This window comes from Amphiura filiformis, chromosome 2 (assembly GCF_039555335.1).
Source record: "Amphiura filiformis chromosome 2, Afil_fr2py, whole genome shotgun sequence".
Lineage (NCBI taxonomy): Eukaryota > Metazoa > Echinodermata > Ophiuroidea > Amphilepidida > Amphiuridae > Amphiura > Amphiura filiformis.
In genome coordinates, this window is record NC_092629.1 from 89,199,465 (window position 1) to 89,216,085 (window position 16,621).

The 16,621-nt window shown below is 37.4% G+C and overlaps 2 protein-coding genes across 2 annotated transcripts in view; one reads left to right on the top strand and one right to left on the bottom strand.

Moving 5' to 3' along the window:
* Positions 1-2,156: 2,156 nt before the first annotated feature.
* LOC140146802 (ribosome maturation protein SBDS-like) lies at positions 2,157-8,525 on the bottom strand. The gene is made up of 5 exons (XM_072168682.1): positions 8,225-8,525; positions 6,673-6,802; positions 5,910-6,110; positions 4,987-5,160; positions 2,157-4,817 (listed from the first exon to the last, which is right to left on the bottom strand). The coding sequence occupies exons 1-5, from the start codon at positions 8,353-8,355 to the stop codon at positions 4,689-4,691; spliced, it is 765 nt and encodes a 254-aa protein (XP_072024783.1). The 5' UTR covers positions 8,356-8,525; the 3' UTR covers positions 2,157-4,688.
* A 264-nt stretch (positions 8,526-8,789) lies between these two features.
* LOC140146803 (clathrin heavy chain 2-like) overlaps positions 8,790-16,621 on the top strand; it is a 42,841-nt gene continuing 35,009 nt past the window's right edge. The window contains exon 1 of the mRNA XM_072168684.1: positions 8,790-9,004. Within this exon, the coding sequence (XP_072024785.1) occupies positions 8,945-9,004 (60 nt within the window). The 5' untranslated portion in view covers positions 8,790-8,944. The remainder of the gene's footprint in view (positions 9,005-16,621) is intronic.

Consider the following 16,621-nt stretch of genomic DNA (forward strand, 5'->3'; position numbering starts at 1 on the left):
GTTGAACATGCACCACGATATAGAAATTAGTAACAAATTTAGCAACCAAATTTTAGGCTGGGTAAAAATATATTTGGTTCTGTAATCTGTTTCCAAAGTTGACTCAAATTTTTTAACTAATCTCAAATAACATAGTGGTTGTTTCAGGTTGCAATTTACCTCTGCAGCCCTGCATGCTCCTTTTAAAGGCCCTTTCAGTGATTTCACAGGAATATTTAAAAAAATGGAAATTTGTCAGAGTTGCTTAGAAATAAAGAATAAGTCTACAGAATTCATTAAACCACTTTTCCCCTGAATACATCGACAAATTAGTCAAAAAACAGAAGTTTTAGAAAGGTTTTCTACTTCAACTCAGATCGACTCGAGAAAATCGAGATTTTCGTACAGTGCGCCACCAATCGACTGGAAAAACTTCCTAGTCCAGTGTTTCTAACACGGGGAAGTAGAGTCTAAATTGATTTAAAACAGGCGTTTAATTTTGTAATAGAAAACAAAATAAGCAATTAAAGGTCAGTTAGGTCACCGAGGCAAACTAACGGTCAATTCAAATATGAAAAACAGTTAAAATTGTGTATTTTGTTTAAAATAGTAGCTACTGATGTAATAAGTAGTAGAAACAATGCATAACGCGTGTTGGTGCGTGGAGAGTGATCTCGAGTCGGACTTTTTGTACTGTCAGTATCAAAAGTCCAGAATCATGCAAATGCTTTATTTTGTCTAAAATACACGGCTTTTGACCGAACCACTAGCAGGCTATGTTAGCACATCTATGCCATTTACAAAGGTACCAAAATCTGAATTTTGATGATTTTTACGATCGTCCGGATGAGCAAATCACTGAATGGGCCTTTAATTGGCAACTTTTAAAAATGTATCAAATGTGACGTGTCATGTTTAAAGGAGACACTTTTGGGCAGGTTTAATCAATTTTGAGGTTTTTACATATCTTAAATATAGAGATATTTTGCTCCACAACGCCGTTTTCCCCAATGAAATCAGACATTCCTAAGCGAAGATATTGAGCTCGTAAGTTATGGTATTATAAAATTGGAAATTTAGATATCGGCCTTTAAAAATATTATTGACAATGTTGAGAGTAGGAATTTCCTTGAAAAATGTCTCAAAAAATACAAAATGCAAGTTATATTCCGGTCTGAAACTATCAGACAATATTTTTAACATTAATAACATCACAAATGCGCAACAAACCCAAATTGTGAAAAAAATCACCCGGGGAGATTTTTGGCTATTTATCCATTTACGATCCTGCCCAAAAGTGTCTCCTTTTGACATGACACGTCACAAATGTCATTTATTTTCATCAATCATTGTTAATTTAGAGCTTTTGTTAGCAAATGTGTTTTGAATAAAGATAGTCATTGTGACGCCAATGCTGCCATCTTATGGGTACGGAGTGCCTTGTTGCTAAGATCACCGCATTGACGCTTGACTGATGGGTTGCGTCACACGCTGCGACATCCGCGTAATCGGGGGCGTAATGTCTAACGCATGACATGCAAAACGGCATTACCCACAAGATGGCGGATCCCGCGGAAAAGGCTGACGGCCTCTATAGAAGCTATTTATAAATAAGATTCTGCACACGACCATGTTTAGATTTATGACAGCATTTTGAGAACTTTCTTTTTGTGTTGTATTTATATTTTTACCCAGCCTAAGCAATCTGCTTCAGCTTTGGTTTTCCAAACCAAATTGATATAATTATTTACTTTTAAAGTGCTCATTTTCACACCATATATTTGTCATGCTTCATCTTAAAATATCAACATGTTACCAGGTAATTTTATAATTCAGTTTTTGTTACACAGACCAACATTTTTTGTTCAATTCACTTAGATACATGGTTTTTATTGCTTTACTGTTAAAAAATATCATGAAAGAAAAATGTTACAAAATCTTAAGATCTAACATATTTTCACAATTACTACAACTGCAGCAACAAATTTCTTTATGTCATTCAAACTATTTGAGCTGAAAGTTAGATTTAATATTATGGGTAATAGCAACAAGAACTGTGGTACCCAAAATTGTTGGGCTTATTTTGAAAAATAGGCCAAAGTTGAATCAATTTTGACATATTCTAATTTGAGAATTTGTTTGCCAAAAATGTTTAGCAATGGTATAGCAATGGGCTATTCCAGTTCAAATCCATACACCCCCATGGAAGACATCACTTTAATATTCCACACAGGGAGTGTGAATTCCAAATGGGGTTACCTGAATGAGTGACTCCATTTGAAATCTACAGCTCCTGAGTGGAAGATTAAAGTCATGCCTTCCATTTGGGGTGTATGGATTTCAGCTGGAATAGCCCAATATTTAAAGACTTTTTCTTTCATGATTTTGTTTAACATGATCATGTTTTCCAATAAAAGCACTGCGTCTAAGTGAGCTTAGCTCTTAATCAGAGCCCTCAAGATATGATATAAGTCCAGTCTGACGAGGGCACAAACTATGCACAAACCTTCCCTCTGATCGCAAAATATTTAGTGACTGTTGCCAGCCTGATTCACTGGCATACCTAGTACACCTCAGAGAGGGTGATCAAGGTTGTATCATTGGGCTATTCCATTTAAAATCCACACTACCCCTGTGGATTATTTGGGAAATATCTTCTACAGGGGGTGTATGAATTATTTTAAATGGAATTGGCACAATATCGTATTTGAAACTTGCCCTCTCTCTCTCTGTGGAATATTCAGGTTTAATCTTTTTAATCAGAGCATATAAAATTCAAATGGAGCTGCCTGATGTGTTCATTCCATTTGAAATTCACAAAAATTTTCAAAATCTTTCACAGGGGTAGTGTGGATTTTAAATGAAATTTGGTTTTTTAAAAGATATCAACTTTATTGAGGACTCAGAAGCTGAGCTAAGTGAGCTGAATTTTTATAATTGATTTCATGCTCTTGCATAGTATAGAGTGATACATTAATTTCAGGCATCAAAAATGTATGTCTCAGGGATGTAAATGGGCAACATATCCATTTCCTGAAAATCTATTTGGTCCTTGGACAGTTGGCTGAGGGCTTGCGTGCGGAATTGAACATTTGGAGAAGTTTTATTTGTTCAGAGAATATGCTGCAGGGTATATTCACCCCCTCCTAAAACAGGTTTTTTTTGCTCTTTTTATGATGAAAAAAATAATAATTTATTTCTCTGAATTTCCAGATTTTTTGGGGGCCAAATTTTCGGAATTTTGCTAGTTTCCGGAGGAGTTACATCCCTGAATTGTCTCAGTGCTGCGGCATACATTTGTTTGTTTGTAACAAAATTATTTATCCCATTTTTTTTGTTTTACAAAAATATGCACTTGTTTAAAGAATTATGTGATTAATACTTTAAAGTATTGAAAATTATGTCCTTATTTGTATAGGATTAAGTTTTGAAAGCCTCTTGCCAAGCTTTATTTGAGTCAGGAAAAAAAATCTCCATTTGGATTTTGAGATCTTCGTCAGCTCTGAGACATATTTTTTTAGCCTTAAATTAGCTGTTTCTATTTTCATGCAAGTTATGCTACATAAAAATTAATTTGTTTCACGTCCGCCTCCTCCTTACTTTCTGGGATCAGTTCTAACTTTCATATTAAATCTAAGTGCTTAATATGCTAACACTAATAAACATTTATTAAGCAATATGAATCAATTTCAAGTATTTTTGTGGCACTCTAAGGGTTCTCCTGTACAAGTGGTAATTTTTGTGTGTGTATTTTGTCACGCTTTGCCGATTCGCGATTTTGAGTTTTCTTACATAGACCTATACATTAAAAGAACATATTTGTTTGTCTTTATTTTCGCGGTAGCTGTGTTGCGCGTGAAAAGCACAAAAATTAACGTACCGCTAAATTTTCCACTTTTACAGGACCTCATCACTTTCCTCAAAGATACTGAAAACTGCAAGCATATCCATTTTATGTGAAAAATGTCAAACCCCCCCCCCCCCCAAAAACACCTCTTTCCCTCCTGACTTTTTCAAAAATGGGTGGACGTGAAACAAATTTTGAATTTTATGTGGCCCTATATAGAAAAGCTTGAAAGGCAAGAAGTGTAGTAGTGTAAACATTTCCATTTTGAGGCCCTTCAAACCTGATTCTGAGTTTCCCATCACATGCACATTTCCAGAAAACAAAGGTAGTAATGTTTTCATTATTCATTATTTTCTTATTTTTTAAGTTTCAAAATGTGGAATTAAACAGTCTTTAGGCACAAGCTTACATATTGAAATATAAGACTAAGGCATGTAGTGACGCTCCAGCCACAGCGAGTGTTCTAGGTAAAGCGAATTCAGATTGCGTTCCAAGTAAACAAAAAAATGCACAAATTCTGCTTTTTTGGTACACTTTTTAAATTTAATTTGTGAAAAATCTCAATAATAAATTCAAACGAGGGCATGAATTTCAAATGTGGGTGGGGCACTGGGAAACTCAGAATGAAGTGTCAAGAGGCTTACAGAAATATTACAATGGCTATTCTAGTTGAAATACATACACCCCTGTGGAAGATATGACCTTTATCTTCCACACAGGGAGTGTGAATTTTAAATGGGGTTTCCTGAATGGGCGACTCCATTTGAAATCTTCACTCCCTGTGTGGGAGATCAAGATCATATCGTCCATAGGGGGTGTATGGATTTCAACTGGAATAGCCCAATAATTGGTACAAGAGTTGTTATTCTAGAGTTTCATCCCCTTCCTCCACATCTTTAAGATTTAACACTTCAACTGTTCCTTTTCCCTTTGTTGTTGATCTCACCAACTCGTCCATTTCACGGAAGCACCCAGGATCAGCAAGACATACCTGAAATGTGACAAAATGAGATTATCATATTACATTGTACGTGTGTCATTACTAAGGCTAATAAAAGTTTATGTTAATTTTCCCCATCACATAATATGTTGTTTTTTAAGTGATGAGGTGACTCTTTCATTCTTCATTATTTGACCTCCTCCATCCTATAAATTCTTACCATTTCAAATTCATCGCTAGTGAAGTCTTCTTTCTCAACTTTTTTCACCAGTGGTACAATTTTCTGTTTCAACTTCTTGGCCTCTCTTGCTGGCAGTGTTATTCTCAGTCTCATCTGGGCTCTGTCGATTTGTATCGTTTCTGTTTCTTTTAACTTTCTGATCACTTCCAGTGCCTGTAGGGTATCAACAAAATATTAAAAATAATTTTGAATGAGTCGTATTATAATTTTCCGTTTCAATTTCTTCACTTGTCTTGCAAATACATGTATGTGTAACATTTTATTAATTTAGTCTCATGCCACCCTCACCATTCCCTGGATAGCATCTTTATATTTGTGTGATACCTCCCCCCAGCTCTGAATCTTGCAGATGCTCTCAATGCACAGCCTACATGCCAAAACCTCAGTGGCGTAGCCAAGGGGAGGGTTGGGGGCAATGGTGGGCAGCTTCTCCCCTGTGAGAAGCCTCCCCTGTGAGAAGTCTTGGCCCACCTCTTTTCTTTCATTTGACACCTTGGGGGTCATCCTTCGTGGCATTTTGAGATATGTCCATTTTAGACTTTAGAAATGGTACAGTCAGTAACTTAGTAAGCTAGTAACATACACTAAATATAGGCTGGTCCATTTCATGGTCTAGCAAAAATCATACATATTAATACATTGAGCCTATAGGCTATGAGTTAAGGAAGCCAATAATCGCATTATATTTCCACAGGTCTTGCGGTTCTTGAGTTAAGGCCAACAATTTATCAAAATGAAAGTTTTCTTCCCGAGAAAAATCATGCACATGTGTCAGAAATGACCTTCCTAGCTTATACTAGCAAGCCTTGGGATCTCCTTCCCTCTTGTTTGCCAGCTTTATTTGTCTCAATATTTGAGTGCAAACATTGCTAGGTTATGCTCCCCTCTGTACATTTACCAACCTGCTGTTTTGTGTTCTTGGTAGGTTTCACTGAGATGTGTATATCTTTCATAGCCTTTTCAATCATGCCTACAGTATATGGCCTTTTAGTCTCAGGATTGACACATTTCTCTGCTACTATGGTTGCTATGTCGGTAAACATGGAGTCTAACTGCTGATGCCGTTCCTTCTCGGAAACCTGCAGTTCTCCCTTGGCAAGGATCTGTAAGACAAAATTGATCGGTACATAAAAATTAGTCACCCATCACCATCTGATAGTATTTTACTTGCTAGCTACAGGGCGGTGGTGGGCGGCAGAGATCACCACTCCACTTTTGGAGCACACTACTCGGCTGCAATTTTAGTACTGGAGCCCACCACTTGAGAGTTCAAAATTGCACAATTTTAATGAATTAGTCCACAAATTTGCCAAATATCACGATTTTCATCAAATGCCACCTGCTGGCACATAGTAGCAACCAGCTCGAGAAAGGGGAACTGCACATGCGCACACTGGTTTTACAAGGCTATTTCCCCTTTGTGACGTCAGCCCGACCAAGATAATGTGCGACGTCTGTGATTCTAAAGTCACGCAAAGCTGTTGGTCCCGTGTTCAGGAGGATTCATCCCTGTGCACGTTTAAGTGTCAGAGCTATTCGAAAAGAGAAGGGGACCATCCCCGGTTCTGATATCTGCACTCAACCCTCTAGGTTCAAGAGGACAAGATGGGCGCGATACAACTTAAGTTGTCTACCCATAAATCCAGTAGAACTAGAACTACTCACCTTTCTGCAAATCTCATCCAAATCTTCTGTATCAAATGCTTTCTTCAAGTCTTCTCTCTTAGCCACTTGACCTTTTGATACATTTGCGAAAACTGTGTTAGTTTGCAGCACCTCATCAATGTCTTTTTCTCTGTGAACAGAAAGACAACAACAAAATTATGTTTATAAGTGATTTACACTGCACCGGCCAGGTTTCTTTCAATAAATTTTTACTCTGATGGTTAAATATTAAAGGTGGGTCAAAGACTCGACTTGTTAGTCTTGAATGATGCAGGTTGTGTGCTGGGGGGGCACTCGCAACTTTGGAGGTGACACGTATGTAGGGCTGTTAAGACCCCTTTTCAGCGCCGCTGTCACCCAAAGACCCCATATTTTTTACGAACACATGTTCTGTTACCGACTACCATACCCGAAGACCCCATATTTTTTCATTTGATCTGTCACCCAAACCCTTACTACATGGATCGAATCCATGGGTTCCTACAGTCACCCATGGAAAACAGGGTACTGAAAAGCAGTAGGCCCTACACCATGTCCATATAGGCCAAGGGATGGTTTGTTTACATGGCAATAATTCCTTCAGAATAGGCAATAATACAGATTCCAAACATATAAAACTTACCTCATATCAGTTTTAGTTGCCCCTAATAACTCGAAATTGACATGACAATTAATTCTATTTGCTCAATTTCATACCCAAAATCAAGGAAAACATGGTGTTGTTATTGCAAAATAACATAAAAATCAGAAAGGTTATATCTGGTCACTGTAGTAGGCCACTTGAAGTAATCAATATTGGTACTTGAATTGCGTGATTCAGTGACTTTCTGCTCATTGTAAGAGTGATAGTGTTGTAAACTTGACTGCATAACATTAAGATTGCCAACTGATAACCTTTGTATTTGAATTGTCTGTTGATGGTATTAGAACTGTCATGGATGTAAACATTACACAAAATGTCAACAAAACATGCTACTGCAGAACTCTATGCCTGTATGTGTGTGTCTGAGGGCCGATCTGAGGGCTGATGACACACATTCGATGGGTGTAAACCCTTACAACTACAAGTTCAATTTTAACAGCAACTTGTTCTCACCCAATGACCATATTTTTTACATTTTGCTCTCACCGAATGCAAAAAATTATGCTCTCACCCAATGGCCCCATATTTTTTACATTTTGCTCTCACGAATGCCCCTTAGTGCGAAAGTGCCATCACTACACCTATATCCAAAATTGAAGTGCCCCCCCCCCGGGTTGTGTGACCCGGCGTTCTTTTTCAAGATACAACCCATTGATATCACGCGTCAAAGTGTTGGTCAGCACGGCGCGGTGCTCATGAAAGCTAACCCTGTTCTTGCGTAAATAACATAAATAAACATAGAATGGTAATTATTAACGTTCATAACTTCATGCGTAAATAAACATGGTTCCACTTCATGCATGTCATTTGATTTGCAGAAATGTTAAGCTTACTTATGTCTACTTCTATACAGTGCATTTCAAATGCATGTATGTTTGTAATGCATGGTTATATGCGAAGCTTACTTACGTTTTATTTCTCCATGACATGACTTTATTCTTGTAGCAAGCAATCTCAAATCGTTTTCCAGCTTTTTTCATTCGAACAATGGCGACATTTGTCAGCCGAATTTGATTCGTGGGTGTAAAAATATTCGACATGTTCGGTTGTTGTGGGGACTTTAAATCATGAAATTAAACACCTCAAATATTGCACCATGGAGGTAGAAAAAGTAAAATCATGAAATGATTGCACAATCACTGTTACTGCGTGCAAACTTGTCAATCCTGTCACGCCTGTGTAATGTTTGTAAACAGGGACCTGTTAAGAAAACACTTCCGGGTGAAAGGTTAATTGATTATGTTTCGGCGTTTCTAAAACATGAATTAGTTTCTTCAAATTTAATAATTTTTCCCTTATTTATTTCCTTAATTTTTCATTAATACTCATGCAAAGATAATAATCAAAAGCTCATTTAGTTTACTATCAATTTGCTAAGTTAACATACATCTTTAGAATAGCAAAGAAACAATTTTTTAAATTGATCAAAATAGTTTATAGAAGTTACTATAAATAGCTCGAAAAACATCACATTGTAAAGCCGCATCTGTCTCGGCCTGTTGAAAGACAGACAGTCATACCCTCACTAATTTGCCATTTCCAGGCTGAAGAGATGCACGCTATATGTAGATTATAAAGCTTTCCTTTTACAGGATGATCACGTAGTGTATATGATACTTGGAAGGAATCATGTTCATGACGGACAGGGTGAGCGACAGTCCGCTGGTTAATATACACCAAGTCTTCCAGGTAAGCTTAAAATTAGATTAGAATTTATAATAAAAATTTTATAAAATTAGTTAGAAGTCCGACATGAACAATCAACATGATCAAAACATGAAAAGTTAAACAGTTGGTAAGCACTTTGATGTCATAGTTTAATGTATTGGAAGGAAGGCAGGGCAGGGCTTTGATATGATGAGGGAAATTATGGGGTAAAAAAATCAGTTCAATTCAAAGCAACATTTTGAAAACAAGTGAAAGCGATTTTGGCAATGAACTATAGGCATAGTCCGGATTTCTGTATGTTTTTACTTTCTCTTGCTACATCGTTTGAACAATGGATCTGGTAATTTGAGGGAGCGATCTTTGCATGATCGTTCATGATTGTTACTTATTTACTTATTTAGCGAGGAAAATTCGGACGGAAAGTGTGATTTTTGGAGCATTTTGTTACGAAAATTTTTACCAAATTTCATCATAGAATAGTCTCCTTTGCAGACTGTTTGTGGTGCTGATCATATTACAAACACTGTTCAAACTCCTTGATCTGGCGATTTTGTAAAAGAGATGTTGAATTTTTTTGCTTGTGTGTGGCTTCAATGTTTGCTTTTCAGTGTTGCTTGCCATACATTTTGCAAGTCCATAGATATTGCACCAAGGCTAACTAATAACTCAATGGTGCTGCTACATGTATATATGTGCTAATAATGTGTAATTTTTCCAATTGGGAGGTTTTGGGGGGACCAGTAAACAACTATAAAGGCTTAGCAGTCATAAAATACTGAGCAAATAAACTGAGAGCTAATTAAATACACTTAATTAGGTCAGGCAAACATGTTGTGAAAGTAATTATACCGAGAAGGTCGTATCTGCAATAGCTACCCTATACATAATCTTAAAAATAAAGCACTTAACAGCTATTGCATAAACCCTACCTAGATGTGTTTTTACAATTTTTATATTAAGATAAAGTACACATTAGGGGTTTAGGGCAAGAAAACCCTATCTGCAATAGCTGCCAGGTGTAAAATGTGTACAATATAGAATACAGAAATTACCCAAATGTCTATGGAGCAGCTATCACTGCAAACCCAGAATGTCTAAATTCAGCAAAACTTCTAGTATTGGAGATTAGATATGAATCGAGTATTAGCCTTTGTTAAACTGATACTGGACAAAATTAATAAATGGAAACAATAGACATATTCATGGTCTGCTAGCTCCCTCCCAATTGGTTTGTTATACACTTTTTCTGAAAATCACTAAGGCTGAGTAAAAAAAAATACATGTTTCTCGTCCGCGCCCTCCTCATTTTTTGAAGATTTTTCAAATTTCTTTTTATTTTGTAAACTTTCAGATATAACTTGTTGAAAAAGATGTTTCAGAAGTTGAAACTTATTTTACGGCTTTGTAATGCATAATACATCATTTAAGAAGAGTTTTGTGATCACTAGAGGGGCCTACCTCTCAAAACAATAAAATAAAAGGGCCTCCTCCTTTTCTCAGATATCAATCTGTATCCATTGAATACCGGTACCGAAATATGGTGTCAAATACAGGTATTTAGCGCGTTTTCCAATAAAAATAGAAAATAAAAGCTTCTCATTCTCCTAATTTTTAAAAACCCGGACGAGAAACATGTTTTTATTTTTACTTGGCCTAACTATTATTCAATGTTGATTGTTGTACAACTATATGTAAAATTACTGCTCAAATAATACTATTAATAACATCACCATTGAAATCCATGCTTATTGTTTGCTAGCAATTCACTGAACTGGAAATTGCTCCTTTGCAATGATTTATAAGAGCCCATAATGTTACCCATGTTTGCTTCTTATTCCAGAACCACCCATGTGTAAAATGCACCCTATGCTGTTTTGGGCTATAGTGTCTAATTTTGAGTCTATTTATCAGACTACTTTTGAGGTCTGATCTTCTGGATTGTATAACCCCAAATAGTGGTCTAAATTTGTGCCTATATTTAGTAATTAATCCCTCATTGTTACTGCCAAACCAATTTTAGAGGATCTGCTGAAATATAGGCACTTTGGGTTTGCAGTGTATGGTCCTAAACCCTCAATATATATTGTTTCTTGTTTTCCTTCTCACCCAGTTGTTTGTCTCCAAGATAAGTACTTAGTGGTCCAATTAACATTATTGTAAATCTTATTGACTATGCAGCTCGTAAAAATTTGGCCCTGCTTTATATTAAGGTGAGACAGGTGTAATCGGTTTTTGTGTGAAGATCATAGAAATTTAAAACTTGGTACAAAGTAATTGATATAAACAAAAAATACTCAAATGTTAAGCATATTAATTAACTAATTTGCATATTTAATTAGGGAAAATGAGCTACAGCACCATTAGTGCTCTTGTTTTGGAAGTTTTTGTCTCGAAAAAATAATTTTAAGTGCTCTATTGGCAGTGCCGTACTATTACGCTCATTAGCCTATTCGGTGAGGATGACAATTTTGACCTCCTTATCTGTTTACAAACAGAGTCAGAGACAAAAGGCCTGTCAAAACTGTTCCGCTTGTCCAAACACTCAAATATCAGAAGGATGGTCCATAATAGAGTGATTCACACAACATGAATAGGGGATTAAAAACTGTAAAATAGGACCATGTGCTTCTTTTGTACAATTTGCCAATTGCCATCAAGATTTCGAATGGAAACAGTTCAGACCCAGAACACGATCATATCAGAAATTAATATTTTGTTCTGGGACTGATTATTCAGACTACTCTATCGGGTGATACAGCTTTATATGGCGATCTCGTCATATGCGGCGATGTGCATGATACATCGCCAAAAACGGTGACATGACAGTATGTATCCACAGTCCAATGGATAAACAGTTATAAGCAACAAGTTAGTAGTTCTTAACAAATAATTTTGTCACTGATAGTGATATAGTCACCTTACACATTAAAATTGTCTAAATTTTCAGCAGGCCACTTAAAATCAAACTCTACTGTAGATCGACTGGAAAAGACAGCATCTTGTTGTGACAAGATTTTACAAAATTAAATTGAACTGATCGCCGCAATAAGCAGCACTATTTCCAGAATCTCCGTCTTTAGAGATCAACTTCCAGAGCATTTTCTCCAAGCGTGTTGAATTTTGTAGCCTGGTTGATGCTACGAAACCAGACGTCATATTTGGATGTAAAACATGGTTAAAGCCCTCAATTGCTCAAGGCAAAATATTTCCTAAAGGGTAAACCTTGTACCGTCATGATAGGAAGGGCGGCTATGGTGACATTCTCTTTGGAGTCCATGAAAGTCTCAGTAGTCATCAGATCTCATTAGAATCAAATGTTGAGTTTGTTTCTGCAAAGATACTCATCAACAGTAAACAACCTAGATTGTGCTGGCATCTCGTACGTACTGCTCTACAAACAACGATCTCAATGAAATTGAAGAACTGAATAATGTGATCATCAAGCTTTGCCAATCCAACCCTGACATTGACTGGCCAACATGTACATTTGTGTATCATCATCTCTCACCAGGATACAGCATCGCGATCAATGAATCCTTCCTGCAAGTTTTGGACAGAGCGGGGTTACTTAGAACAGCTGATTGATTTCCCCACCAGAGGGGAAAATATTCTAGATGTCATTGTTACCAACAGACCCTCCTTAGTGAACAGAAGCTCTGGACTCACTGTCTTGAGTGATGATGTGGTATAAAGTCAGTGTTATTCATGTTAATGTTTGTGCCTGTACAAAAGAAACAGTACATGTGCATGTAAGGTGCAAAATCCTGTTAGGCCCTTCGCACTTGATTATTAGTTTCCTGTTTACCGCCCGCGTCCAAAATTTAAAATCTCAAAATAATTAATTAGTTTATTTTATTTCTAATTTTCTCCTTTAAAATAACTTTCAACTACTTGCCATTTTCTGACTTTAATAATGTCAACAATAATGATGAAAAAATGCCCGCTCTAGTCAAAATGAGTTGAAGGTTGCTTGTAATAGTTCAAACTAAACAAAGAAAATAAAAGATAATTAAAAATTAATAATTAAAAGTCACCTTGTCCATTTTTCAAAATCTTCAACAGGAAACTAATAATCAAGTGCGAAGGGCCTTATGGAAACCAGCAGACATGGACGCCATTCGTGACAGAATGAAGAAATGGTCCAATAAATTCACTTCTGACCATTCCCCGTCAACACCAGTGGAGGTTCTTGCTGAAGCGGTGCAAAATGAATTGGAGAGGGTTATTGAAGAGTGCATTCCATCTAAGCTCCATCAGACATAACCAACTTTGGTTTTTACTCATCCACCAAGCATGCTGTGAGATGTAAAGCTCGCTCCTTTAAGAAAGCCTGTCGCACCAACAGGGCAAGAGATTGGGCTCCCTTCAAGCATCTTTCAGGAAGGACAGGTCCTGCAACACACAGCTGATCATGACTGTGGACAACTTAGCTAAAGGCCTTGACAGTAAGTCACAAATTGATGTCATTCTTGAACTCAATTATGAGAAAGCCTTTGACAAGGTCTTACATCGCCATCTGCTATGAAAGCTGAGCACTATATAGCTACATCTTGAACTGGATCGCCAACTTCCTTCATGACAGATCACAACTTGTCTTTGTTGATGGCCAAAAGAGTTCAGAATCCCAAATATCATCTGGGGTTTGGGAGGGCAGTGTTTTAGGCCTGTTACTTTTCTTGATCTTTATCAACGATCTTCCTGACTGCGTCCGATCATCGACCACTAGATTATAGCTTAGTTTATAAGCGCATATACCTCTACACCTGATGACACTGCCAGCCTCCAGAAAGATATTGATGTCCTCCAAGTCTGGGAATCCAAGTGGCTAATGAGATTTAATGCTTTAAAGTGCCAGGTCCTTCAAGTTGCCAACAAGCGTCAACCCATCATTGCTTCTTATAACATCCATGGTCATGTCTTGGAGGTTGTAAACTCTGCCAAATACCTAGGAGTTCATCTGGATTCTCGACTTAATTTCAACTCGCAGGTGGACGCCATCACCAGAAAAGCCACATCCACCAGGGCCTTCCTCTCTCGTAACCTCAACTTCGGTAGTCAAAAGGTAAAGGAAACAACTTATACTACATTCATACGACCAACAGATTATGTTTCATCAGTATGGGACACTCACACCCAGCAGAACACTAAGAAAGTCGTACTGGTCCAAGGTAGTTCAGCCCACTTTGTCATTGGAGATTACAACAGGACAAGCAGTGTCTCCGCCATGTTGCAGAAACTCAACTGGTCATCTCTTCAGAACCGTCGTCTGCATACAATGTAGCTGCTTGGTAATGATACAAAATTCGCTACAACTTAGTTCACATCTCATGGGATCATTATCTGACTCATCTATCATCATCCACCAGAGGACACAGCTCCCGCTTCTTCATTCCTCAAACCAGCTCTTCTGTGTACACCAATTCCTTCTTCTCATGGACCATCAGGGACTGGAACAACCTTCCAGAAGATCCAGCTGGGTACCTATCCCTTGACATCTATCCTTTGACGTCTTCAGTTCCTGTCTATGAGCCAACACATGCACACAAACGCAGTGCTTCTATATCGTCGCACATGCTATTTTTGCACTTTAGGAAGAAGAAGATAAAATCGGTCATTTTTGTGGACTTTGAGTTTGGATTGAAATACCCAGCGCATGCCATCTATCTTAAAAAATAATCCCCAACGTTAATTTTAGGGTAAATGGGTCAAAGTATTATCTCATAACTCAGATGCAAATGGATTTAGTTCATAAAGCAAAGTCAAAAAAATTTAGACTGCGCTTCATTCCCCTTTTAAACAATTCATACTAATTCCATGCATAAAACACAACACATCCCCAGTGACTGCCCTGCCCATTTTTCTCATGGATGGCTAGCTGTTGGATCAGAACAGGATAGGTGGATTTTCCATGGTCAGGGATTAGAGGGATGATAAATTAAAATGGTCTACTACAGTAGACTAGTGAAAAGTTTCAAGAATGAGAATATATACAATGTAATATGAGGATTTTTTCAGAAAATTACATCATGATTTTCGAGAAATATGCCATCTTGTTCTTGAACAAGGGGGTTATAAAAGTCAGGATCGCTGATAAAACTGTCATGTTGATAATATTAAATCTGTAATACGTATGTCTGTGGTGCTGTATATTTAGTTAGAGGCTGATTGGTTTAGGGTTATGGGTGTGGAAATTTAGATTTCTGATATTGATTTTGAAGCATATTATATACCTCGCAGTTTTTGGACTGAGAAGTCTACTCTACATGTAGCCACAGTATACAATGTAAACTGCTCAAATAAAGAAAGTCCGCAGTCATGTAACCCGTCCTACACCAAAACCTGATCTTGTTATGAAAATTTGATTGATACGGTTGTGTGCAGAATCTTGTTAGCTCTAATTTGATACCAAATTTGATACCAAACACTCAAAAGTGACAAAGACTGATACCAGTTTATGGCATGTGGTGCATTTTCAAAAGTTGCAAATCAAAACGATAACGCGGTCGAAATTGCTTAGCGTGGCAATGTGGTCAAGCTTGCTTGCCCACGATGAACCCATGTCGACTATCCCAAGTGTGCGCTTTATTCAATTGTTAATTTAAAACGCATGGATTGCTACAGTGCTTTACTGATGAATACTAGGGCTCGATGCGATCGATATGACCTAGCGGTTGTTTCGGGCTTTATCAATGGTCGCGCTGGGCCATTCACCTCTATAGCTCGCTGTGGTCCATTTTTTAATTTGCAACTTTTGAAAATGCACTTAATTTCATATGCTGGTCTCAATCTCTCTGAATTTAGAGTTTTTGGTGGCAAATTTGGTATCAAGTTGGAGCTAACAAGATTCTGCACACGACTTGATCAATTAAATGTTCATAACACGATCAGATTTTGGTGTAGGACGGGTTACATGACTGCGGACTTTCTTTATTTGAGCAGTTTATTTGCTCACCGATAGCTTCCCATTCGAAGCTACATACAGAGTAAAGCTGATTTTTTTTTAGATACGTATCATGACTCCTTACTTCATGCAATTAGCCTTCTCGAGATATGGCGGACACAATAGAAGGGTGCTGCATGAAATTTACTGGGTTTAACCCATATTGAAGATAGACTGCCCTCCTATTGTGTACGCCATATCTCGAAAAGGCTAATAGGTTTATAGTAAACATAGCCAAAATAAAAAGTCTCCACTAGTTCCATCCCCATTTAATCAGAGTCGGATGAGTTTATGGCAAAATAATTTATATAATAATTTTCTATGTATGCACTTTCCTTCGAAGGTTGATACCAAATTTGATATCAAAAGTTTAAATTTGTGCAATCTTAAAAATGACAAATTACGAATTGACCACGCAAAAGCCAATGCATGATATCAGCTTATTTTGTGGCCCGAAGCAACCCGTACAGGAATCATTGTACACTTGCCTGCGCACAATTAAAAGAGCAGGGTATTTGATTTGCATTTTGACATGCATGGAAACCTAAATGTGTGTATCAGCTACACACACACACCCCGACATCTTATACCCCGATGAAAATTCCCGCAGTCACAAACAGTTGCACTTTATAATCACTTAACCTACCGGCTTTTTCAGGCGACGTAATTAGTGGCACTCACGCAGTCACGCTAGCTCC